This window comes from Pseudopodoces humilis, chromosome 10, assembly GCF_049639895.1.
Source record: "Pseudopodoces humilis isolate 2021_Gansu_Grassland_sample_001 chromosome 10, ASM4963989v1, whole genome shotgun sequence".
Classification (NCBI taxonomy): domain Eukaryota; kingdom Metazoa; phylum Chordata; class Aves; order Passeriformes; family Paridae; genus Pseudopodoces; species Pseudopodoces humilis.
The window spans coordinates 17377971-17404812 of NC_142209.1; the positions used below are offsets into that span (position 1 = coordinate 17377971).

General features: G+C 37.3%; 2 protein-coding genes across 7 annotated transcripts in view; both read left to right on the forward strand.

Moving 5' to 3' along the window:
- Positions 1–23084, forward strand: part of COL24A1 (collagen type XXIV alpha 1 chain) — a 126145-nt gene extending 103061 nt beyond the window's left edge. For 2 of the 3 annotated variants that reach the window (XM_088060537.1, XM_088060538.1), the window contains 19 exons: positions 859–915; positions 1854–1907; positions 2911–2964; positions 3071–3124; positions 4376–4429; positions 6071–6178; positions 7963–8070; positions 9597–9704; positions 9792–9845; positions 10137–10199; positions 11353–11406; positions 12919–12954; positions 17854–17889; positions 17988–18014; positions 18181–18246; positions 18990–19158; positions 19850–19959; positions 21053–21268; positions 21759–23084. In XM_088060537.1, the coding sequence (XP_087916663.1) occupies positions 859–915; positions 1854–1907; positions 2911–2964; positions 3071–3124; positions 4376–4429; positions 6071–6178; positions 7963–8070; positions 9597–9704; positions 9792–9845; positions 10137–10199; positions 11353–11406; positions 12919–12954; positions 17854–17889; positions 17988–18014; positions 18181–18246; positions 18990–19158; positions 19850–19959; positions 21053–21268; positions 21759–21905 (1575 nt within the window). In that variant the 3' untranslated portion in view covers positions 21906–23084. Of the gene's footprint in view, positions 1–858; positions 916–1853; positions 1908–2910; positions 2965–3070; positions 3125–4375; positions 4430–6070; positions 6179–7962; positions 8071–9596; positions 9705–9791; positions 9846–10136; positions 10200–11352; positions 11407–12918; positions 12955–17853; positions 17890–17987; positions 18015–18180; positions 18247–18989; positions 19159–19281; positions 19347–19849; positions 19960–21052; positions 21269–21758 lie in introns of those variants that run through there. The other variant, XM_088060539.1, reaches the window with a different exon arrangement.
- Positions 23085–24125: 1041 nt separating this feature from the next.
- Positions 24126–26842, forward strand: part of ZNHIT6 (zinc finger HIT-type containing 6) — a 31269-nt gene continuing 28552 nt past the window's right edge. For all 4 annotated transcript variants that reach the window (XR_015773349.1, XR_015773348.1, XR_015773350.1 and 1 more), the window contains exons 1-4: positions 24126–24231; positions 25452–25517; positions 25609–25715; positions 25800–25885. Coding sequence is in view for 1 of the 4 variants with exons in the window: in XM_005521273.3 (XP_005521330.3) it covers positions 24164–24231; positions 25452–25517; positions 25609–25715; positions 25800–25885 (327 nt within the window). In the remaining 3 variants the exon portion in view is untranslated. The remainder of the gene's footprint in view (positions 24232–25451; positions 25518–25608; positions 25716–25799; positions 25886–26842) is intronic.

Consider the following 26842-nt stretch of genomic DNA (forward strand, 5'->3'; position numbering starts at 1 on the left):
TACTGCTATTTTAGTGTCAAATTTACTGTTGTTCTCTCAAGTCTCAAATCCTGAAAGCAGATTTGTATGCTCACTGGAACCTGTGTGACCCCAAGAAGGCAGGTACCTGGATTCACTTAACTAAAACTGGAGTTGCCCTTGACAGAGCTACAACCTAGAGCGCGTTTTGCAATAAATACTGTGAATAGGCATTTAGAGGTTGATGTTATAAATAGGTTTTGATATGATTTAAGAAACAATAACTGAAAACTAATTTGTTGAGAGCTAAGTGTCTAGGTTGCTTGGTCACTTCTGAAAACACTTTGGTGCACAGTAGAAGTCCTTAATCATATTTAAAATGTGATTCTCTTTGCATTACTATTGCTAGGTATCATCTGGAATAGATAATCTTTTGTTTATTGACTTGGATGGCAGTTATTTCATATTTAAATTTTAATAGACTTCAGACGTAATTTTGGAGACTTCTGTACTCTCATTTTCCTTTATATTAAGTGTATTTCTCAAAATTATGGAAGAAATTTTCTCTCTTTCCCCTTGTCAAATATCCTGTTTATCCTGTTTTTCATTAAAGAAAGACACAATTACATGGATAGTGTTCAATTAATCTTTTTTTTCTTACAGCTGCCATTGAGAATAAAGCAAATATTTAGCTTTTTTTAGTCCTTAATGTCTTTGGGGTATTTAGGTAAATGTTAAAATGGAATTAATATATCCATTATATTAAACCATAAGCATGATACTCACTTTTAGCATCTATATAATGTCTTCTCTGCTTTTTATTAGCATTTGAACTTATGTGCACGGTAGATGAGGCTGGCCTTCCAAGTTAACATTTTTTAATACTTATCTTTGGTATAGGGTTACCCAGGCGAAGACAATACAGTCCCTGGACTACCTGGGCCCATAGGTGAACCAGTAGGTCTTTCTTTCTCAAAAACATTATACTAGTGCATCTCAAGACAAGATCCAATGCATTCATTTCTGAAGCTTTATATCATTGTCTCAGGAATCAGTACAAAGATATAGAATGATGGTCCTTTAATGAGTAACCTTTCTCTAGAAATGCTGTTGTGTGCTCTTTCCTGCTTAACCATCTGTGCCCTCTATTTAGTTACACTAATGCCATTAGTCTGTGTTTAGATCAGCAGATTTTAGAAAATAATTTTACCCTCTGTGCTTACTCTGTGTTTATTAAGTTATACTTAATTGCTTTGCTAATCTAAAATATGTTTTTACTTATTTCATTATCACTGCAAATTAATTCAGCTGATTTAGAGAACTGCATTTTGTAACCATTTTTGTACTGAATTCATATGTGGAATGTATCTCTGCAGCATTTATGAACCTGTCAAAATTATTAGGACAAACTTCAAAATTAAAGCATATTTTGAGTACAGCAAGTAATTTCAGAAAAGAATCCAATTTTTAATGGGCTGTCTTACAGAAGCCATAAGAGAGCTTTTCTTGCATGTCTTGAAACCAGAGTAACTTCATTTATCAATTCAGATTTTAAATCCATATATATATATTTATATAAGTATAAATCTGGAGAAGCTCCACTGAGGTCAGTCCTCCCTCCTGTTTCATTAAGCCCCATGCAGTATTTATCTTTTAGCTTCTAGTCTTCAGTTACCAAAAATTTTAGACTGTGGCTACTGTCTGACTGCAATGCACTCTGTTTAGAAAAAAAGCATGTTTATTCCTTTAGCCAAGCTAACCTTTATGTTTGTATTCCTCAGTTCCCTCCCAGTGGTTAGTCTGTTTTGAGAGAAATCCTAGCTTTCTGTTCATATTTCACTGCAGCATTATATTCATTTCAGCTGTTACATTTTACTCTTTGGTTTGCTCTCTAGGGTCGAAATGGTGAATGTGGAGATAGAGGAGAACCTGGGGATGAGGGCTACAAGGTAATAATAATAATTTTTGGGTTTTTATTTAAAAATAGCATGCCATGCAGACATGTCGAGTAATGCAGCAGAAGTGTCATCTTCCCTCACATGTGTGCAGCGATGCACGTACTGGTTCCTCATGGCACTGATGCATCTTGGGACACATTGCAGCATCTTTCCTATGGGGATGTGGGAGCTGCAACTCCTCCTCTGGAGAAGACTCCAGTGACTTTAGTGTGTATAAATACCTGATGGGAGGAAATTAAGATGAAGTAGACAGGCTTGTCTCAATACTGTCCAGTGGCAGGACAGGAAGCAAAGGGCAAAAACTGAAATATAAGAAATTCCTTTTGAAATGGCTTTTTGTACTGTGAGGATGACTGAGCACCAGAACAGGCTGCCCAAGAGAGGTTGTGGAGTCTCCATCTGTGGAAATACTGAAAACTTGACTAGACATGGTTCTAGACAATCATTTTTAGCTGGCCTTGCTTGAGAAAGAACATTCCATAAATGATCTCAAAACGTCACTTTTAACCTAAACAGTTCTGTGTTTTTGTAATACTGTATTAGTTAACAATTTTCTCTGAAATTTAAGCATTATTTATTTTAAATATAATCCTAAAAATTATTCATTAATTATATTCAGTCTTTCAGCACATAAAAATTGGATGGTAACTCATGCTTATCACTGATGCAGTTCACTGAGGGACAGTCCTTGACACAGAATATCCAAGTTACACAGTAATACAGACAGATATAGTAATAAATGATTTAACCAAATCTATGCTTACTAAAGTGCATAAATGTTTAAACAATATGTAATTACCACTTACAGGTTGAAGTAGAGAATGTAAAAAATAAAAGTTCTGTAGAGTTTGATCTTGGAGGTCTGACCATACTTCATCTAGGTCATGTCAGTGAATCTGGGTCTACCTGGCACCTCCCAGCATGGGCTTTACAAGAAAAACTGTAGCTCACTGAGTTACCTGTATTGCAATATGTTATATTTTCTCCTTCCCAGGGTCATATCGGTCTTCCAGGGCTTAGAGGACCTATTGGACAACAAGGGCCTCCAGTAAGTGTTTCAAACAAGTGAGATTTCTCTATTGATTGTTGAAAATATGTTTTCATTTGCATTAAAATGATTATTTTCATTTATTTAATGTATGTTCTTTTCAAAGGGAGAGTCAGGTGAACTGGGAGAGCAAGGACCAAAAGGAGAAAGGGGTTCAGAAGTAAGTAGAAAAAAGTAAAACAAAACTGCACTTAATTGGAATTTGTAGGATTTTGTTGTTCACTGGCTATCCTTGGAAAACTGTAGCGTAAGGCTAAAACTGGGTGGTTTGATTTCCTTTTCATACCTGCAGGGACAAAAAAAAAATATAAAATGGAAAACTGCTTAATGATCTTGATTAGTAAATATCTTAATGAAAAATATATTTAGTTATTTGAATATGTACATTCCAGTTCTGATTAGTGGACTTTTTTATGCCATTCTTAACAAAAAAGGCACTAAATTGAGCAACAGAACAACATTTTGCTGGTTTTATCATATTTACATAATGATAAAACATTTACACTAATAATAACCCAAGCTTTTTTCACTTTATTGCATGTTTTGTCCTATTTCAGCATGGTAGTTATAGCTTATAACAAACAGTTGTATACATAACTTTTCCATTAGGAGTATGTTTGAAATAATTAGTCTGGAAAATCTTTTAAAATTTTTCTACTTGTTCTGTGCTAACAAGTGTTAGTCTTGTCCCTGTTCTTCAGTGGCTGCATTTTTTAGAGGTAGGATTAAATTAATGCTAGATCTTTATATTCTGTGGATAGTGTCCTATAACAAAGTTCTCTGAGAAGCTACTGACTCATTGTGAACTTTTCTTCCTTGGTGCACGACCTCCTGTTTCACTAAATCACTTACAAGAATGGTATCTGCTCAGTATCTCTCTGTTTTCTAAGATTACCAATTTCTAGATCAATCAAGATGAAAAAAGTCTGGTTTTAAGCAAATTTAATTTTTTGGGTAGATCTTAGATAAAAACAAATGTTCACATCCATGGTATGTGATACTATTGTTTTCTAGTATTGTCTTCTGTGGACATTCAGTGAATTTACATTGCCTACTTTTCATTACTTTGCTTTTGAAGAGTACAGGAAATGCTGTCGAAGTGTACTTCCTCACAGAGATACAGGATACAGGCTGATACAGGAGAAATTACCAGATTCATGATGAAAAGCATTTTATGCTTATTGTTGGAAAAGTTTTAAAAACTGGTTCGCAAAAGGGAAAAACATACATGATTCTGCCAAAAATGTATTTGCTTTTACTTGAAAAACTTTCTGCTGTCTCCTGAAATGGGAATAATCTGGTTCAAAGCCAGGCACTGTGAACATGAATACTAGAGGGGAACAATCTTCAGCTCTTCTTAGGGGATTGAGTTTAAGGCATTTGTCAGTTCATAAATATTTGTAACTTCTAGGGACCCACAGGGAAGAAAGGAGCAACAGGTCAAGCAGGCAAAGCTGGAATTCCTGTAAGTAACAAAATTCTACAGCCTATCTCCAGATTATAAAACAGAGAAAATACTAATGAATAAAACAAAGTTGAATCATGCCAGGGTTACCAGAAGCTTTTGTGTTCGCTCTAAAGAACTTTTTATTACCCAGGAAGTGTAAAGGAACCCCTGTCATTTTTGAATATTAATAATTTTTGAAATTTTGTTAAATTATACTGAATTATATTCAGTTATTCAGCATACAGAATACAGATGTGACATGCAACTAACAAAAAGGTCCTTACCACTTTTGAAGTTATTTAATTAGATAATTTTTGGAGTCCCTTTGGAAGTTACTACATTATATTGCCCAGAACTGTACTTGTGTTCATTTCTGACCCCATCAGTTCTTTGATCCGCTGCAGCCTACAGAAGCTTGGATCTGTATGTCCATGATGGATACATGTGCTAAATGCATTGAGGTTTATTTATTCTCTTTCTTGCCCTGAGCTGAAATTGTTAATGTTTTTTCTTGAGTTACTGCAGAGGAGCTGACTTGCATGCCCTTCTCCCTGAGGGAGAAAACAGAGCAGGAAGCAGTAGGTGTTCTGTAAACATAAGGAAGAACAAAATGCATCAAGGTTATTTTCGTCCCCTAATAAATAATGCCACACAAGCACATATTGTAAATAACTTTTACTACCTCACATCAAAACATTGTGAGTAACTGGAGAAATGCAGCTGTTGCACAGAGCTTGTACCTGCTGGGCAGAGTGCAAGAGGAGCCTTTTGAAGACAAGGAACTGTGTGTCCTTTGTAAATACTCAGGATTTTCTTTTGGAAGACTGCAGGGATCATTCAGCAGGCAAAGGAAAAGAACAAAATCAAGACATACAGAGAAGTGAGGAGAAGACAGTAAAACTAGAACGTGAGGAAGTTTCAAAACACGTCCCTAATGAAGATACTTCAGCAATCAGAAGTTAGAAATAAGATTAGGATTGCATGCCTCTTATATTCTGTATGGCTGGTGTTACCTACATTTTTTCAGACAAAATGTGTTGTAGTTAGAACATTTTACATTTCTGAGAAATGGTATTTATAGAAAGATTAGTGCAGAACTCCAAGCTTTTTAAGACATGTATGTCAGTCTAAAGGGAAATAATTTTAAGGAAAAAAATCAATGTTCCTCTGTTGGATGTGACATGAGACCTTTTTCTGCAAGTGAAGCAACAGATACCACAAACTTGTCATTTTTTAAATTTACATTTTTGATAGGTTCAAATTTGAACAGCATAACTTTGTGAAAGTCAAGTACTGTGCACTTAGTAAAATAAAGGCTGAAAAGGCATATGTTTGGGTTTTTTCTGGGAGAAATAGATGACTTTATCAGTCAGTTTAAGAATTGACACTCTCAGGCATCTTCCAGGCCTGGCACACCAAGGGGTCAATACCGTGATTTCAGCTGAAGTTGCTCAGATCCCATGACAGAGCAAGTCTAAGGTTAAACCAGTAGAATTCTAGACCAAACATCCTAACTCAGAGCCCCTCTGCGACTCTTCATTCATACCACGAGGTCTGTTGCTATGTAGGGTTTAAGAAATATTGTGACTGAAATCTAGTTATGAGAGGGTGAAGATGAAGAGAGCCAACAGTGCTGTATTTGATTTGAACTTTTTCAAGGGAAAACCAGGGCCACCAGGGCAGAAAGGGGCAGTTGGGTACCCTGGACCAGAAGGCATTCCTGGGAACCCTGGCAAGACTGGGCTGTCAGGGAAACCTGGCCCTAAGGTAAGTTGCTTTCCATACTTTATGTCATTTGCATTACAGATTTTCCAGGGTTAAGGTATTTAAAAAGAAGAGACCATTCTCAGTTCCCTGAGGATCTTGAAAATTAGACCTTTTGCTTTGTTTTCTTTCTCTTTTGCTCCTGATAATCCAGCCAAGATATAAAGTTAGCATAAGGGAAATGTGCTGTGAGAGGAATTGTTTCATTGGTATATGACAGTAGTAACTACAGCTAAGTGAAAGCTGTTTCTTAGAGAGACTACACAGTTCTGTTCCTGAAAATGAACCTGAGACTATTTCCTCTTAGGGTCTGAGATAATGCCACATTTTCTTTACTGACTTTGTATTTGTAACCTATATCTTTCTACATAAATAATTATGAAGCTTTGTCCAAACCCAGTGAAATAGAGTATTAGGTGTATGAGGTATCTAAGAGCGTTCGTGGAAATGGGTTTTTTGTCTGACTGTTCTTTGCTGTGGGCCAAAGGTGGCGACCTGCTGCCTCTGGGAGCAGTGACACAGCTCTTTGATTAGTCCCTCCAGAGTGGGGGAGAAGATTCCGTGAGTAGTTTTCATCACTGAAAGTCTGATCACTTTGATTTCAAGTATTAATTTCTCCGTAGTTCTACTCAGATGGACCAGTAATTGTTATAAAAGGTTTCCAAGTTAGATTTGGTGTTAGGAATTAATTATTAGATGCCGGATGAGGCACTGTTTTTTCAGGGATAAATTTGCAATCTGGTTGAACAAAGAGAAAATTAAACAAGTTACCCATAGGGGGCAGGTGCACCCTACTCAAGCCTCACCAGTCTCAGGTCATGAACCTCTTGCAAGTTCTTAAAATTCTTTGGAGTTGGATTTAGAAGAACCACCCCAAAGAATTTTTACATTTTTGCCTTACCACTGAAAATGTCATACAATCATAGTAAAGACAGTGTCATTAACCCATTACAGTTTGTAATAAAAGGAGGCTTATAAATTATTTTTTCCACAATGAATAAAAAGAGCAGAAGTTTTGCAATGCAAGTTTATCAGACCATCAATCTACAAGCCACATCACCATATTCAAAATCCCAGAAAATCACATTTAACACAAAAATCATGTTTTATACAACCCTTTTATTTCTATGAGTGCTTAACTGAATGTAGCAGGAAATAAGGAAGATTTAGATACACTTATATTTCTATTAAATTACATCACAAAAATATTCATTTGTATGGTAGCAAATTTCCATTTCGTATTTTTTAACATGTCAAAAGTGGCTTAACTCCATGTACTCACTAATGTGCTTTTTCAATTAAAGTAGTTGCTTTTGTTGATAAGTTGATGTTCTCATACATTTTCACAACAAATGTGATTGTTATGGAACAATCAGATCGTTCTCCATCTGGTAATGTTATTGTGTGTGAATCTCTACAGAGTGTACACAGCCGTATTAGTATTACCAGTATGCCTGATCCTTATAAATAAATATGTTGAATTTTGAATATTTCTTTGGGAAGGTAGTCTCATTCTGTTTCATGTGGAGTTACTTCTTCTTGAAAAATGAATACTGTGAAGTTCAAACAGTTGTCAGCCTTTTACTTTTGGAATATTAACAGAAATCCACATGACACTGCTGATCATTGTCTTTCCATGTATTTTGATGTACTGTTATTATGTGTCTATATATACAGAAAACATGAAGTGGTTTTGACTGATTTTATGTTATTTGCTTGTTTTAGCATACAATGAAAAAACATGTTTGGCTGTCCTACTTGTAAACCATTATTTTCAATTTGTTAAGGGCAATAAAGGAAACTCAGGCTTACCAGGTCTAGCAGGTTATCCTGGAGCTCGAGGTCCCAGGGGATTGCCAGGCATGCCAGGGCCCATGGGAGCGCCTGGATTAAAGGTAGGTACATACATGGAATCTGGTAGTTTAAGTACAGTTTTGCCGATAATGCTTATTCTTCATGCTGCATTTAGTGGCTGTGGAAGCACCATACTACTGTTAATCATCATGTAACATCAATCCGTTAATTAGCTACTGTTAATCATCATGTAACATCTGTTACATCAATCATGATGTAACATGATTTTTTTTTGTTTACCACATTTCCATAAACTGTAATTTGAAAATAGAGATCTCATCCATCTGAATGCTATTCCCAACCCCAGAAGCTATGAAAACACTTTGTATTTATTCACTCCAGCTTCAGTGTCAGATGTTTCCTAACTTTTATTTCTAAACTCCTGTAGCTACTAGAACAGTTGGGATGATTTAAATATTTAAGCAATCTAGTAGCAGAGCATTGCTGTAACTTCAAGCCTAAGTCCCAGATTTAGGGGCTAATAAGAATATCTGGAATGCCCATTTATCACAGGACTTAAGTTGTTTTTGTTCAGCCCTTTCAGAAAGAAAGCAGTCTGAGTATGCTCCATTTTCCAGGCAGTTCCAAGTACCTAATATCAGCATATTATCATATTAATTAGATTCATTTCAGTTTTAAAACAGGCAAAACAATGGAAACATTACAGATAATTTTCTTCACTTAGAATAGAATTTTTTATCTAAAATAATGATTTTTATCTAAACTCATTTTCTTTGTGAGATTTTTATTGGTAAGCCATTATTTGAAACCTTAAATTACTTGGAAACTGGAAATACTGTCTTTGTTATCATTTCATGAATAAATTTTAGTATAGTCTGTATTAATTCTTTTCAGTGTTTATTGCCAGTGTCTCCAGTATGAATTTTACTTCTTTGCCTAAACAATGAGCTGTAGGAGATAGTTCCCGGTCAGAAGTGTCTGCAATCTGAGAAAGGCAAGGAACAGATGAGGAGAAATTGTTGCTGCATATAATACAGAATAAGCATTAATAATGCACATACTGACTCAAGCCAAATAACACAAAGGTAAAACCTGGAAAGAGCATAAGCACAAAGCATGAAACCTGTAAGCCTTTATTGCACCTCAGTAGCCTCCTGAGTTAGACATGTCTTCTGTGTATTTGATAGTCCTCAGAAGATTTTTCTTGCAGGACCTTGTCTAGTTTCCATTTTAATAAATGTAGATTTTTAGTCTAACAGCAGGGAGTTTGACAAATACACTCTGTCTTGCTCAGAAGATTATTTTTAAAATTTACTTTTAACCTGTCTGTTCTGTATTTATTTTGTGAATTTTGCTGCTTACACTGGGAGATACCATACTAGAATTGATCCAACATGTATGGCTTTCATGTTTCCAACTAAAGGAGCAGACAAGTCACATTTGCATTTTAGTGTATGTTTAACTATTTTCCTGAGAGAAATAAAACAAATGGAGTAAGTCTGCTTCTTAAGGAGAAAGTATGTTCCACACTTCTGACAGAAGACCTGTATTTACATCTGTAACATCCATAATTATAATTAAAGATACGTTTTCTTCTTATTGACAGGGTGAGAAAGGGCTTCTAGGTCATCCAGGAAAGCGAGGGAAAAGAGGCCTTCCAGGATCACAAGGTGACCAAGGACCAGCAGGAGACACTGGACTGAAAGGACTCATTGTATGTAATCACAGTGGTTGATGCAAAACAAATATTCCAAGAGTTAACAACGTGAGCTAATGGTAAGAATGCCTGTTCCTATTACAGGGAGAAGATGGAGATCAAGGTTTAATGGGGTTTCAAGGATTCCCAGGTCCAAAAGTATGTGCTTGTTCTTTTCTCTTAGATTGTAAGCTATTTACAGAGAACATTGTGAAAGCATAGAATTAATCAGCTTTAACACTAATTTGTTCAAAATATCTCTGAGCTGTTGGAACGTGGTGGGCAGTACTGTGTACTCCCTGCCTAAGGACAAACATTCTGGGTCAGTGCGCCTGGTATTTTCACTGTTACTGCTTTTAGAAATTATCTTACTTTCACTGATTACAGCAGTTTGAAATAAGTGGATAGCTGATGTCCATGTCTGATCAAATTGTTCCTTTGCATTTTCAGGGTCCTGCAGGGGACATTGGCTTAGTTGGAATTCTGGGCCCGAAAGGTCCAACAGGCCAAGCTGTAAGTGTTTAACTACAGGAAAGAGATGGTTAGGATGGTTTGCAAGTGTCACACATTTTTAACTTAGAGAATCATCTTTTTTCTTATTAACAGGGTCTAACCAAAGCCTCTAACCAAACCTTTCTGTCTGAGTCTAGATACCTTTTGCTTGTACTGCGACACTGTTCTGGTTACATCATGCTTACTGACACACAAACAGAGCTGGGCCCTTAATCTTGAAAGAAAAAAGCAAGCTCTGCTGACTAAATGTGGATCTCCTAGTGTAGTCTTGTGACTTTGTATTTCTTTGTCTATTGGAGTTGAATATTCTTACTGGAAAAACTGCTGATTGTGTAACTATGTTTTACAGGAAAAAAAAAAAGTAGGGATCCAACTTTGCTTGCACTAAGACACAGTGGTGTTCTGGCATTATTGATTAATAGGTAGTCTTTTTTTAATGAGCATTTGTTTTTTATCTAAAATGTTCCTAACCTTTGTTAGCTCATTCTTCCTGACATTCTGCTTTGCTACTCACCAAAAAACATGGAAACATCTTTAGCATTTTGTGCATCCAGTGTGGCATCAAGTGTGAAAAGTTGAACCATGGGAGGCCTTACTACAACGTGTTCTCTCTCTGCCGCCTTTGCCATCACAGAACTGAATTTTTTCAGTTAACCAGACACAGAGCAGCAGTTTTAGGTGACTGTTCTAACAGCTGCTTCATTTTTCTAAACATTCTTATACCAGATAAACACTGGACATGAGCAGTTTGCTCTAAGTGAAATGGATCTGGAAAGTGGGATTTTAGCAGCACTTACTGGCAGCTTTACAAGAGTCCTTGTTGGCAGTGATACAGCTCAAGATATACTTAGTTGTAGCTCAATAAATATGTGGTCTTTTGTAATCAGTATACTTAAGTTTCCACTGTTTTTAGTGCATCAGTTTTCACATTAAAGAATGTGTGGGGGCTTTCCAAGCACAGCTATTACAAATTAATAAAATACTTACCTTACTGGTTTTGTTGTAATGTGCACTCAATACTTAGAGAGTATCACCATGATCTTTTGGATACTTGACAGGTTGGCATGCTGAGCAACTTTAAAGAGGACATGTCATGAGGATTTTCTTTATTTTTGAAACACAGTGAACTAATAAATTCTTTGCTTGTTTACAGGGATATATTGGCCCTGTTGGTCAAGAAGGCATAGCAGGCCCAGCTGGCAGGCCTGTAAGTTTCCCTTCACTTTTTCATAATTCGTTTATTTCACTACCCTTTTGTTTGATCATCTTGTTTTTCAACTAGCAACCTTCTTATTTTTCTGTTTGCAAATAGCAACTAACAGAACCTTCCTTGTTATACCATGCTTGTAAGTTAATTATGTGACTCTAACAACTGTAGTACAAACAAGAAAAAAATGACAAAAAACTGTGAGAAAAAGTAATTGCAATGGCCTTCTGCCTAAGTACAGCACACAGCATGTGTACAGGAGCAGTGGGCAAGTCAAGGTCTAAAGCAGCACATAGTAATTACCACCTGGATATTCTTTCTCAGCTTTTGGTCTGACATATATCTAGAGAGTATCCACACTCAGTTTCAATATAGTTTATTTTTTATCTCTTGTGGGCTGAACTGTCCAGAGTGCCCCTCTAGACACTGGGAGTGCCCAGAGGCCTTGTAAGGCTGTTCCAGGTGCCAACAAGGTTCCTGTTATAACTCAAACATCATTGTGGCCTCTGAAAATTTTCAGTGCACCCCAGGTTCCCTGCAGTGGGGGAGTTTTTCCCTCATCCCTATTGAGAACCCCCTGGCTCATGTCTCCAGACCACCCAACCATGTAAGGCAGTTTTAGAAGTTCTTTGTACCATGACGGTTCCTCTGCCTGATCAAGTAGACTTGGAGTAAATGAGAATGTCTAGAAATCAAAATAATCATAAAAACAGTAAATATACAATAAAAGTAATAAATGCAAACATTTCCAAGTGAAATAGAAAGAAGGGGAATGGCCCTTCTATAATTCTTTCCACTTGTTGGAAAAATCAGTACTTTGTCTTGCTCCATTCTTTTCAATTGCACTGAGGAGAAAATCTTTACAGTTGGGTGCACTTGTATGAAGGCTTTTAATAGACTTCGTATTGAATGCAAAAGTTTGCCATTGTCATCAAGAAAGCATTTTAGTTGAAGATCACTTCTACATGTTATGAAACACAGCCATCAAGATGCAAACTTTTTCCAAAGAAGAATTTTAAGATTGTTGCCATCCTTGGGAACACAATTTAAGAGCAAAACCAGCCAAAAATAGGGACAGAAAAATAGTGTCTAATCTGATTACGAGAGTACAAAAAATAAAATAATAAAAACATATATGTGGTGAATGGATTTCTTCAGTGATGGAGAGTATTGAGTTTTGTTCTCAAAAGCTGGTGAAGCATTGACATATTGAATGTGGATGAAATGGTGGAGAACACAGCTGATCAACGGATAACACAGTTAAAATTACTGAGAGAAAACATACTTGCAAGCTGAAGAATGCAGCTTTGCACATATAGGAATTACAAGATATTTTCAACTAATTTCATTTGCTAGAGTACAGGAAAATTCAACCCCCAGAGCTGTAAATACTTCCACAGATGAGACTGGACTTTTCATGTGAGCAGTATAATTCTCATGGATATTAATCTGCTTATTTCAGTCCTAGGCAGCTAGAAAGTGTATCAGATTAACAACTGCTCTTTCTTACAGGGACCGAGAGGTGAAAAGGGCATGAGGGGTGAAATGGTAAGATCAAACAACTTTTGTGCTTTCATTCTTTCAGCTGTGTAAAATCTATTCCTGTGTTACACTGAATGTGCTCATGTGTGCTCTGAATGCCAGGCAGTCATGTTGTGCTTCTGGAGAGTGAACTGCCCAAGAAAGCTGGTAGCCTGTGTTAGAAGTCTGACCTTGTTCAAGTTGACTTTTCCAGATCTGCCCAGTGGGTGTGAGCTGTTGGGCCATATGGCCTCTGGCATACAGCAGTCACACACTCCAAATCGGTCCATGTTCAGACCTAAAAAAAAAATCTTGTGTCACATTTGTTGTGAAAGATCTAGTGCCTCATAGCATGCATATGTTTTTGGTCTGTATCATCTTGTCTAGAATGGGAGAAGCTCAGGAGAAGCCTAGATAACAGGGTGGGTGTCCATGCAATGCACTCCAGCTGTAGGAACTATGGGCAGCACTGATGGGTTATGAATTTGCTGTCTTTCATTTTTCAGCAAGAGTCATTGTACATATATGAATGGTGGATTTAATATTAAATTTGTGTTAGAGCCAGTAAAGCCTCCAATTAATTTTGGCTATGTGAAAAGTCATTAAGTTATCATATTTACAGAAAATATGAGCACAAAGCTGATAACTCTATTACCTTCTATGACAGATGTATAATTAGTTCATTTTCCAGTAACTAGCAGATGTGATCTTATTCGTGTTTCTCTTACCCTGTCTTTCACCCCATCTCACTTAAAATTACTTAGTTTCATTTATTGTATTTTGCTTTTAGGTCCTCCAAAAAATTCAATCAAACTGCCTTATAAAACTTTTGAAAAATAAATCTGAAACATTCAAAGCATTTTAAAGAGCTAAAGCTTGGAATGGAGCTCCTTGTCTGTGTCTTGGAGAACTCTCTTCTTTGATCCTAATCTTCTGGAGGCAATTGCTATCTCAGAATGAGAGGAAAACCAATTTCTCAATTTGCTGTTTCCCATCTTAGCTGTCTTTTTCTACTGTTTGTTCATAAGAATTGTTATGACAGCATAGAGCTAAAAATGCTGACACTTAAAAAAATAATCCAAAAATAATCCTTAAAAAAACATTCAAAATGGTGAACAAGAAACATCTGTTTCCATTATTGGTGCTGGTGTTTAAGAAGTTATTTCCTAAATAAGTTCTTGAGTTCATCAAGATGAGTTAATCTAGTAAGGCTGTATTCAGAAGAAGAATGTTTAATTTTAAATCATATACAGTGACATTACTTTCCCCCAAGAAAGGGATTTATTTCCAACTACTTTCACATACAAAGGAGACCAAATTTTTTTCACCCAACTGTGTATTCTGACCTTTATTTTATACCTTTAATATTTATATTGGCATTCTTCCTAGTATCACATAGATTTTAACCTTTTTGTAGTATATATAGTTTTATTTTTCAGTCTGTCAGGGTTACAGAGTTCATTACTAGAAAGATAAGTCTTTTTATCCCCAGAAAAACATGGAATGTAAAATCATGTCTCCTTATTGAGGCCAGTGGTGAAGCACACATTCTTTTTTTAAAAATACTCTGTTCAGTAATTTAAAAATTCTTTCAAAACATGAAGGTCCTTGGGGTTGCTCATGCTTTCAAAGTTAAGCATGTGTACTATTGAATGTAAAATTCAAGGCCTCTCAAGGGCCTGTCAGCATTAGTAAAAGATTGGGATTTTGGCCTTTGAACTTCTGTTCAATCAAATGGAGTGATTAAAGATTTAAAGAACATACTGAAACTAACTGGTTTAGTCTCTGCTTTTGTTTTTATGAACTGGAATTACACTTTTCTCACATAAATTCTAATGCGACCAAAGGTTAAATTAAGTAGATTTGTAAAAGTAATCTGGTACATTCCAGTAAAACATTTAACAATTAACTTAGTTCATGAAAAGTGTAATTTAGCCTTATTTTTCTGCTCTGTAGCAGAAACAAAGAACATTTTTAAAATCCCTGCTCTGTGCAGTACCATTATATTTTAAAGATTCGTAAAGATAATTGCTATAGCTCTCTGAAGGTCTAATGCATTTAAGAAATGTGATAGTCCACAAAGTAGTTCATAAATAGCATTCAGTATTTACCTCTTTTTTTTTTTTCCCCATGGATTTTACTGGCAAGGAGACAGTGGATCAAGACAAATGACATTGCTCTTCCGCAAAATACCTTGAACGCATTGGAACAGTGCAGGTTTTATTTTTAAAACATTCAGCTCTATCTCAGAAACCACTTTAAATTTGAGCTGCTCTTGTCCCAAGACTTCTAGAGTCTTAAAATGGTGACACATGCCAAGTACATAGAACATTAACTGAAGCATTCAGTCATCTAAAAAATACACCAAAATGTCTAAATCTCAGCATTCAGAACAAGGATATCTATTCATGCGAGAGCAGTGGTTACTTAGGGACAAACTGTTGAAGACTTGGTACCTTTCCTTGATTTGGTATTTGCATAATCAAGTCCTGAACCAAGATAAATATATCCTTACGGTGTCCAATTTGTTTCTCAAGGTACTTTTTCACACTTTCTCTTTCATTTTATACTAAACATACTTGGCCAAGCATGATCAGAGAGGCCAGGAATATATTCACATGAGACTGAAGGTATCCTGGAGCAATCTAACAGCTCCTGAGCACCTGACCTGATTAATTAAATGTGGAGTTCAGCCTTCCCAGCTGGCATACAACAGTATAGCTCTGTGAAACCCAACTGATTTGCAACAGCTGAGGAAAATAATAAATGCCAAAATAGTAAACGTAATCTGTGTAAACTCGGGTCAGCTTTGTAATAATGAATAACAACAATATTTTATGCATATTTAATAGTAATAGGATTTCAAAGAAAATTTCAAGCTGGGCAATAATCAAATGCAGAAAAGAAAAGAAAGCTAGTTACTTGACACAGAACCCACAGTGATCTCCATATTCGTACTACATATGCTAAAAGTACTTTTTTTCATTTCCATTTTCCAACATTAATGATTAACATCTTTTATAAAGATGTTAATCATTAAATATCTGCCTAAAAGATGGCTTCCAGCCTCTTCTATAGATGTAAGTGGATGAAACATAAATAGGGTCAGGATGTATCGGTTGGAAAGTTCACAATATTTACAATCCATGGACCTCATCTTATTAAGGTCTTCTTGGTTAAGTATCAGAAAATCATCTGTCTAAACATCCAGAAATCATTTCAGTTTTGAATTTCCTCTGTTCTCCAAAGAACACATACAAGACATGGATCTTGCCTCAAGCCATTTACAGTCCATTGATGTAGCCTAGCACAGAGCTGGTGCTTGGAGTTATATGATGGCCCCCACTTTTCACATCCATAATAATCCAGCACCTGAGGCCCTCTGGCATGGCCAGAGCAGGTGATGTGCAGACATACCTGAGTTGTGCAGCTGTCACTGTAACCCCTAGCAGATGCATTCCCTGGCACTAACACATGCTCTGCCTTAGGACCTCAGAGCTAATGAATTTCCAGCCTCAGTGACTTAGGTACATTGCTCTTAATTGGTTTGAGATCCCTTTTTCAAGATATACATTAATTAATATTTAATTAATATTTAGATTGAACCTGGTCCTTCTTTAACCATTTCCAGCTGTCCTTGCTTTTGGCAGCTTGAGCACAGCCCGAGTTCAGCAGTTGTAGCATGAAGTGACACACAGATCTTGCTTGCTGTGAAATCTCACAGCAGAAACACTTCTTAATACTATATCAAGTGATTTACAACTTAATTCCTATTTGACTAGGTCAGTTTCACAACATTTGTCAGTGTGACCACATCACATCAGATTATTTCTCTTTTGGCAGAGATTTAGTACTAGCGTGACCATACTGACGTAGGAGGGCTTTTGCTGGAACAGCTTATTGTGCTCAAGTAATTGGTACAAGCAGCACTGACAAAAGAATGTTCTGCTTAAATTGACTTAGCTGTGTTGAAAGGTTTTTAGTAATTTAAGGTGCAGATCTAGCCCATGCCTTTCATTCCTTCTCTTTTTCTCTTTTTAAGACTCTGCCACCTATTCTTTTTCTTGTCATCATTTGTACCATTGTTTGTTACAATAGCTTCTAGAAGGTTTGAGTATATAGAGCTTGAAGATGAGAATCTAACAGAGACACAAGTGTCACTGTGTATTAATAAATGTCCACAACCATTCCATCTTAATGTGAATAGTTGATTAAATAAAGAATAATTCAGATGGGTTTATTGTATTGGAAAGGTCCATGTTCAGTCCTAAGGCAGCCTAAAACTCAGGTTTATGTGCATTGTAGGCACTGGAAGCTAGGGAAAAGCAGTTCCTTCTCCTCTCCTGCAGGCATCCTACACACTAAAATGGTGCCACTTACAATGAGAAAATAAGGGCATAACTTCTTGAATAAAAAGGAAGTCTGCCATATCACAGTAAAACAATGAATATAACATGTTCTGGCTGAAAATTTGCACTGCTGATAAATTAAACTGATAAAAGCCTGGCATATACTCATGGATTAAAGTGGATCAGTTAGTTTTTTGCAGTTACTGATAACATTATTTACAATGTTTTTGTGATTATTTACTCCTTCTAGTACTTATCTTGTCAGCATGCATATAACACTGGCACAATGTATAGCACATTATATATTAATACTTTCTATGAATTCTAATATTCCCTTTGTATCAGAAATAATTGGAGAAAGAAGGAACCAGACAACACAGCAATTCTAACAGGAATATTCATATGCAAATGGAGCAGGGTGCTTTAACAATAGTAACTAATAATCTACAGCTTTAGCACAGCTGGTATCACACCTTCCTTATACACATTGGGACATTTTTGTGATTTAATAAATACATAAATGTAAAACCCGAGATATTAATGTATAATGATTGCATTCTATCTCCATTTCTTCTAGGGGCCTCAGGGACAACAAGGCCAGCCTGGGCCACCTGTAAGTGCATAATAAAAAACTGTGCCTGTATTTTTCCATTTTGATTGCACTATATAAAGATGTGAAGCACCTAATATCTGTTTTTTCCCATTCTCCAGGGACCACCTGGACCACCAGGACTAAGGGTAAATTCTATAACAACCCTAACCTACAATACAGTGCTTTATTGAAAGTGAAAATAACAGGAACCTCTTCAAATGTACTGCTTGTTCCACTGCTCAAAGAGTTTACTACCTGCACTTTTGTATATTCTTGTTCATCTTTTTCTGTTTTGAAATACCTGTTTTTTAGAAACAAGTGGATCTCAATGCTGCTGTTCAAGCTTTGTTTGAGTCAAATGCTGCCTTGCAGATGGAGGTATATATTTAAATTTACATTATCATACAGGGAATGCAGCTATAATTTTATTTTTGAGGACGTAACAATGTTTCTTTTCAAAGACTTAGTTTAAATTAATAATGAATAGCGAATAATTATAGGACGTAATGAAACATGCTAGGATTTATAGGACATAGTTGAAATTAAGAGAAGCAGTGAGACTTCTACCTTTTGTTATGATTGGTTGTAAAGAAGATTTACTGACTGTCACACATAGTGGACTGTATCTGTTCAGACACAGATAGCAACAGTGACATTTAGGGTTTGATAAAAAAAGAAAATTGAATGTATGTGTCTAGTTGCATTGGTTGCAAGAAAATCCCTTACATGGGTGAAGCCAAATAATTTGCATATATTTTTTACATTAACCCTAAGAGTAGATTTCACTATATAAAATCTGAAACCTCTATGTTTACTTTAAAAGTGCACTAATTTTTTCTTTTTTTCCCTGTATCCACATTATTATGTCAATATATCATAGTGACGAATTTGTATGACATAAACCCACCTTAACATTACTTCTCTGACAATTTTAAAAAAATGTGTTAATTTTTTAATTGGGATATGTTACCCTTACATTGTTTTACATGTCTGATTGCATTCATATAAACACTTTGATTCTGTCTGGCTATTCAGTGGCCATTTGACATTTGACTCTTACTGCATATACTGTTGTTGTGACACTTCTTTGTGGTAACACATTTGCTAATGGCCCTTGGCAGAAATACCAGAATACTGAAGTAACTTTACTAGATCACAGTACAGAGATATTCAAAACGCTCCACTACCTTAGCAATTTACTGCACAGCATCAAGAACCCTCTTGGCACACGGGATAACCCAGCACGCATCTGCAGGGATTTGCTTAATTGTGAACGTAAACTGTCAGATGGTAAGTGCCCACTTTCACACAAGTACCTTTAGAAGCTGTTGCTTCCGAATGTTGCTTTCTACATTAAAATTCTGATCTGACAGATTTAATGTTTTTATTCTCTTTTATTGTATTCTCTTGCAGTGTGCCTGTCACAGCTATATATATTTCATCTTTAAGATAAAAATTTCTGAATTTTAAAGGTGGAAGTATGTAGCTATCTAATATTATATAAATATCAGACATATTTAATCTATCAGTAAACAGAAGTATCCAGAAAATTTGAAACTGAATGTAATTTTGTGATTCAAAGTTTTCCATTTAGAGCTAATTTTGCAATGAATTTTTGTGGATCAGATACTAGATTCCTAATGAGAAAATTGTATACCATCCATTACCACTGCCAAATACACTGACAGTCATTGTATCTCAGAAGCTCCTGAATCAATATTTCAAATAAAAAACTCCTCCTATTTAAAGCTCTAATGTCCGTGTAATTGTAATCAGAAGTGATTTATTATGTTAATTTTTCTCAGTATCTGTTGCTAGTATAATTTTAATAGTGAAAACATTTTCATGTTCCTTTCATTTCCTTGTGAAGGTATGGTAATAATACATGTAATATTTGCCAAGAAGTATGAATAATTTAGCAAATTGCTTAGTAGTAATTATCCTTTGGTTTTATTTTCTGTCTGGAATTATATACCAATAGGAAAATACTGGATTGACCCAAATATTGGATGTCCTTCTGATGCCATTGAAGTTTTCTGCAACTTCACTGCAGGTGGTCAGACATGTTTAACACCACTGTCTGTGACAAAGGTATGCATTGCTTCTAGAGATGCTGTGTCTGTGCTTGAACTCGAAACAAATGCATGCTTATTTACTTAGATCATTAAAAAGTGTTAGATTTCAGGGGGGTATTGTTGTGCATCTTTGTGGAAGGACATTTTATATATTTTGGTACAGAAGTTACAGATTTTCTGGACAGTATATATGTTAGTAATTCTCACTGTGTTCATTTACTCACCTATGCTGATAGAATTTTTTTGCTTTTTACTTTCTAATGCAAGGCATAAAATAAGCCTGAAATACTTCTAAGCTACATTAGTATCTCATCACTCGGCATTTAAGTGTAGAGATGCTGAGGTTGTTACAATAGAAAGGATGAAAATTATTACTGCTTTCCAGTACTTAGGGACTTTTAAATGCCATTAGGGAGGGGCTAGTTATCTGTACATCATTAGTTCATGCTCCTCTTTACATGCAGTTCTTGAACTCTTGGGAATAGAAATTTTATGTTTGTGAAGTTCTTTATATACACTGTAGTCACTGAAGAGCTTCAGAATTACTCTGAAGTTCACATATGCATTCCTACATTTGGAAGATCCCTGAATATGAAATAGTCTTGGAGAAATTCTTCTTGATTAATTAGTTACTATATTTTTTATAAAATCAAAATATACTTATGAACTTTTACATTTGGACTATCAGTATTGCCAGAACCTGTGGTCTAAGAAGACTAAACAGCAGAGTGATGTGGCTTCAATTAAAACACTGCTGCTGATAATATCTTCGAATCACAAAAGCATTTGTTTCAGTTTCCTTGTTTAAAAATACTGTTTTCTGACCAGCTGTGCTTCAGCAATGTTGTAAGCACCAGCAGATGTTTATATTTAAGCTTTGAAAATGTCCTATGAAAGCTTCTGTTTATAGTAATGACTGTAATAGAACCTAACATCTCCGCTGAGGAATGCAAATCATGCTCTTTGGCATTGACCCCAATGTATATAAACATGTATACATGCTCCCATGCCTGAACACCACACTTACATGTCCATGGCACTTTGTGTTGCTGTGGCCATTCAGCACAGTCCAGCTGTAAGTCTAACAAAGCTTTTCTCTCGGAATTTAGCTGGAGTTTGGTGTTGGAAAAGTGCAGATGAACTTCCTTCATTTACTGAGCTCAGAAGCAACCCACAGCATCACAGTCCATTGTCTAAACGCACCGATGTGGGGATTAAATAAAGCTGGTGGCCGGAAGACATCAGTTACCTTCAAAGGGTGGAACGGTCAAATATTTAAAGCAAATACGCTACTTGAACCTAAAGTGCTTCTGGATGAATGCATGGTAAATACCTTTTAGCACCACACTAATAATGTGATGACAGAGGTACTGTTTAGACATTGCTAACCTTCTGCAAAATAGTAACAATCATTTAGATTCACATCCCTTAAAGCTTGCTTCTTTCCATAGCTCTGCATATGCCAGTCTTTAGATACTGAATTCACCATCTCTTCAAGGGCAAAAGCAATTGCAGTGATAGAGGGTATCTATGCTTGCTGTTTGCATTGTGTCTCATGTATTTTGAGACAGTAGGAAGACACTGCAGAGACATCAGCACAGAAATAGGGAGGTCTTCCAGGAAAATTTAGAAACAATTCCCCTCAAAATGAAAATTCAGAAATGGCATTTTTTAAATTACAGTTCCTTTAGGAACTGCTGAGAGAAGAAATGTTTCTGTGCACTACTTCTCTTTCACTCTGTAAGTGCAATTTGCATTTGTGTTTTGAAGCTCATCTTTTATGCAACTCTAATATGCTCCTCCTGTGTGTTTCAGATTGAAGATGGCAGCTGGCATAAGACACAGTTCTTTTTTCACACTCAGGACACGAACCAGCTTCCAGTTGTTCAAGTTAATGCACTTCCTCACCTCAAACCAGGACAGCAGCACTTCATAGAAAGTAGCTCCGTATGCTTCCTTTAAGATTTCTGTCCTAGGTTTCTTGTTCCATCACCATGGAGTTGCTGCATAGATTGAATACTAAAGTAATGATCCAATGCAGGCAAAATTACTAGGAAGTTGATGAATCATTTCAAGTGTTGTTGGTTAAAGAACCTCAAGAAGAAAAAGACTTCCTCCTAAGGAGAAATGGCATTGAAAAATAAAAGAAAGAAAAGACTAAAGAAATTTTCTTCAAGTATTTAAAAATAAATTTCTTGGTGCTTTCTTGCATAATTTTCTGGAAAGGAGTATCTGAACATGGAGTTTTTCAGGACGTCAGGTGTTCTTAGCAATCTTTTTAACAGCACTGCACAAAAACCATCCTGAGGAAAGCTGGAGACATATGATACTGAGGAGCAATACCTACTAATGCTCCTAAATGTGCAATAGCTTCTATATGAAAAGTGAATCATGCCACAGTACAGTACAATAAGTCTTCTTAAATATTGTTTTATTCCAGTCCATCATGGATACACACATCTAAATAGATGGCACACTACCTCTTTCATGTTTCATGTCCGTGTTGCCTTGGTGCTCTTCATAACACAGGGTGCTTGTGGCCTTAGCAGAGATTATTTCAGTCCCTTTTTATCTTTCAGACTGTATGTGCTGGTTACATCAGAATAGGTTTCTGTTGTAAAGGTACTTACTTTAAACAATTGGTCACATACTTCTCATAATGAAAACATTATTTATGTGGATTTCTTGTTTAAAACATTTTTGTGTACTATTTTGGAAATGGTGTATAAGACAGCATATTGTATATGATGCATATAGTCAGAACAGTTTGTGTTACAGCCATTGTAAAAACTGTTGTAAGAAGAGCTACCTAAAGTAGTTTTGATTTTTAAATTCTGTACTTCAGTTTATTGCCAAAGCCATCTTAAGATGATATATTCTGTATATATTTTGTAATTTCTGAAAAAATCCACTACAGTGTGACTTCTGAATGGCTGCTGGTAAATTTTAATCAGCATTTCATCCTCTTTAAAAATTCAATTTTTTTTGCAAAAGTTATTAGATCATTTTGGGGTTTTAAAATTAAGCCTAAAATGTTCAGTGAAGTTTGTTTTTTTTCTTTTAAAAAGAACAGTTTTACCATTAGGAAAAGCACTCTTAATATTTTATATGCCTCTATCTGTTATCAGTTCAAAGTGTGCTCAGGAGGACATGGCAAGGTGATATCGGACTGTGTTTGAGGAAGCCCAGGGGTGTTCAAACAACCCATCTGTCTTCATCTGCAGGAAACCACACCACCAAAGTATAATAAAATAAGCTTCCAAACTATCTCTTTGTCTTTTGCTATTCTGTTTCATACTTTCATTCATGTATAGGTCATTCTTAGAAATTATGAAAATCCTCTAGAAGGGCACTTTTCCTAGGTGGCAGCACTTCTCTTCCCAAGGGGAAATGCATACACTCTGTGCCATGGAATACTGCCAGAGACAATGTTTGCTTTTACAAAGTAATAGTAAGTTGTTTTTTTACTGAGTAATGTACACATGACCTTAAATTTTGCATCTAAGCATGATTTTGGACCACTTTGACAACAAGCTGGTAAAACAAAAAACAGCAAGATTACAGAAGGCTGAGAAAATGTCTCACTTCTTTGCATTTTCAAGATCAATACCTTGACATTATGATTTGACATTTGCTCTTAGATTGGCTTTGGAGGTGATGTTTCGGCAAATGTTTGGGAGTATTTTGTAATATTACAACGTTTCAGAAAATGTGTGCTTCGTTGTATGTATTTATTCATCTCATTGTCCTATTTTGGGGAATTCTTCATCTCAGAAATTATCTATTTCAAAAGCAAGGAGTTTAAAGTCTTACAAGGCTGCTCGGATGTGAGTATGTGCATTTCCGTAGGCAGAAATGCACATCGCACGCAGACAGCGGGGACGACGGCCTGCTGCAGCGGGACACGGACCGATGAGGCGCGATGTTCGCCGTCACCTGGGTGCGCTTTGGCAGCGTGCTGGTGTGCGGCGCGGTGAGCGGCTTGGGAAGCCGTCCCTGTGCTCTGGAAAGCCTCCGTGGCTGGGACATAGCAGGTCCTGGAGCCCCGCAGGTCCCGGAGCCCCGCAGGTACGGGAGCGCCGCACGTCAGGGAGCGCCGCAGGTCCCGGTGCGGCGGGTGCGGGCACGCCTCGTGCGCCTGCGCTGGGTCTCGCAGCCGCCAGGCGGCGCCGCCGGGCAGCAGAGGCCGCGCGTGCCCCGTGAGGCCCCTCGGCGCGGCCATGGCGGAGCGGGACGGACCCGGCGGTGCTGGACGGGCGGCGGGCGGCGGGAAGATGTCCCTGCACAGGTACGGTACGGCGGCGGCAGCGGCCGCACGGGATTCGGGACCGCCTTTCCCGAGGCTCGGCGGGTCACCCTGTGCCCTGCAGTCCCCGCACTGCTCCCGAGCGGGTGAGGCCCGACCGAGCGAGGGGCCGCGCGCTGGCTCTCCCGGGGGGCGCCGGGCAGAGCCTCGCCGGAGCGGTGACGGGCGGCGGGGACTGCAGAGATCCTGCAGAGCTGGGAAGGGGAATCGCGGCTCGGAGTAACTCCCCGTTTGTGGTCTGCGGTGTTTGAAGCCCTTTTTTCCGGTTCTTAGAATGGCTAAGTGCTGCTAATTCACGGATCTCGTCAGGCGATGGTATTGCTGGGCTTGTCCTTCAGGCCCTCACTGCCGGCAAGCAGCGAGCACGTGGTGGGGAGAGGAAGAGAAATGGGTTTGGGCTGATATTTATCCCTTAGTAGTTGCGTTTGTACTGCTCTCGAAAACTTTACTGACGTGGGGGAAATGTTATTTCTCTTTTCTGTTTGTCAGATTTAAAATCAGAGTGATTATTATTTCTGTTGACATATCAATACCTTTTTTCGAAGAATGGGAGAAACAGCTGTTTTAATAGCCTAGTTAAAAACATATGGTCGTATTTGTAGAGGAATTTATTTTTTCACTGATATTTATATATTGATAAGCCTTACACATTGTGCCTGAAAGGTTCCCTGACTTTGGAGTTTGCACTGCTGACAGCCAGAAGGTGCTTGGCTGATGTTGTCATGCTCTTTTTGATCCAGTGAAAAAATGGGATGCATTGTTCAGGGTTTAGTAAGAATCCTTGTAATTTATTTTCTGTCTGCTTAAAACTGGGAGTGTTATAAGCCATCATGGTATACTACACATTACAGGTGATGCAAAAAGAGAAAAGCACTGATATAACCAGGCCCCAAAGCATAAACTGATAAAGGTTTGCTGCATTTCCAGCTCTGCAAGTTAGCATGTGTGCTTTTTTCTTTCAAGCATCTACAGAGTTTTAATATGGGTGTGTTTGGAGATACTGCCCATAGCTTGTGTTCTTTCATCTGCCACCTTTCCTAATCCAGGGTATTTGTATTTTCACTTTCTCCTTTCAAGATGTACTTTCAATAGCTTTTCCTGAAAATGCTGATGGATGGCCTGGTTGTTGAGCAGGCACTTTTCATAGGCCAGTCAGGTGCAAAAATGCTGTCTTACTGAGAAGTGTTTTTTACTTCTTTCAGGTGTGAAACCTGTAGCAAAGAAGCAGCCAAGTACAGATGTCCGCGATGCATGAAATATTCGTGCAGGTATCTGTTATCTGAACTAAATAGTTTTGATTATTTTCCCCATCCATGTGCTGAACATGTTAATTTTATTTATTTATTTTTGTCATTTCAGCCTCTTGTGTGTAAAGAAACATAAGCTTGCACTGAGCTGTAATGGAGTCAGGGATAAAACAGCGTTTGTCTCCGTAAATGAATTTACTGACTTGAACCTTCTGAGTGGTAAGAACATACCTTGTGTGTTCTAAAGCTCCCTGGTTTTACTAGGGTGGCACTACATTTTCCTTTGTTCTATTTAACCTTCAGATTATCGTTTCCTGGAAGATGTAGGAAGGACAGCTGATGCTGCTGCTCGACATTGTATTGTGCATAATCCAGCAACAAAAAGACTTGTAAGTTTTTGATTCTCCTTTTGTTCTGTTGGAATTAGGGTTGGCTACCTTTGAATTCCCACAGAGGTAGCCCCAATTTTTCCAGATTGCAGATTCCAGATTCCAGAGCTGGTACCTCTCTTATGAAGGTGTTAATGACCCTGAATTTTAGAGCCTGAAATCAAAAGAAGTGTCTAGGTTTATGCAGCAATAGTATTGATGACTACATCCAGTTGCTTGGAAGGAAAGATCACTAACAATTCTTAAAATTTATGCATGACCACTGTTGCTGTTGGATGCTAGATGTCTGTTAAGAAAGTCTGAATGTTTCCTTACACTTCCACAACTTTTGAAATTTTAAGTTATGTACTTCCCAGGTAAACAGTGAATTTATCAGTTGCCTAAAAATTGTTATGTGGTTCCCTATATACCAAATAAAGACAGCTAGAGTTCTTCAAAGACTAAATCTAAGCAAGAGTGACATAAAAGCCAGCCTTCTAAGGGAAAAGGGGTTTTTGCTGGAGCTCTTTCAGCAACCACACACTCTCCAAACTAAAAACAATGAACAAACAAACAAACCCAAAAAACTCAACCAACTCTACTCCAAATTTTGACTTATTCATAAATCACAAAAAGGCATCAGGGCCATTTTGTTTTTCAGTCCTGTGAAGGTATCTTGAAATATAGCCCTAAACTCAGGACTCACATTGATGACAGAATAAATTCAGAAGACTCCAGTTTCCTCTCTGGCTGGAGTTATATTGCGTGTGTGTGTGTATTTAGCACTATGATGTCCTGAAGATGTGTGCTGAAGATGGGGAGATGCTGCATGGGTGGCAGCTTTAGGGTGTGGTACTGAGCATGTTAATGGGATGGTGCTCTTAGTGTTGCCTTCAAATCAGAATTTGACAGCAGATGGGATAGTGCTTGTGCATCCATTCTGCCAGTGGGGTTGTAACCCAGAAGGCATCCTCGTGG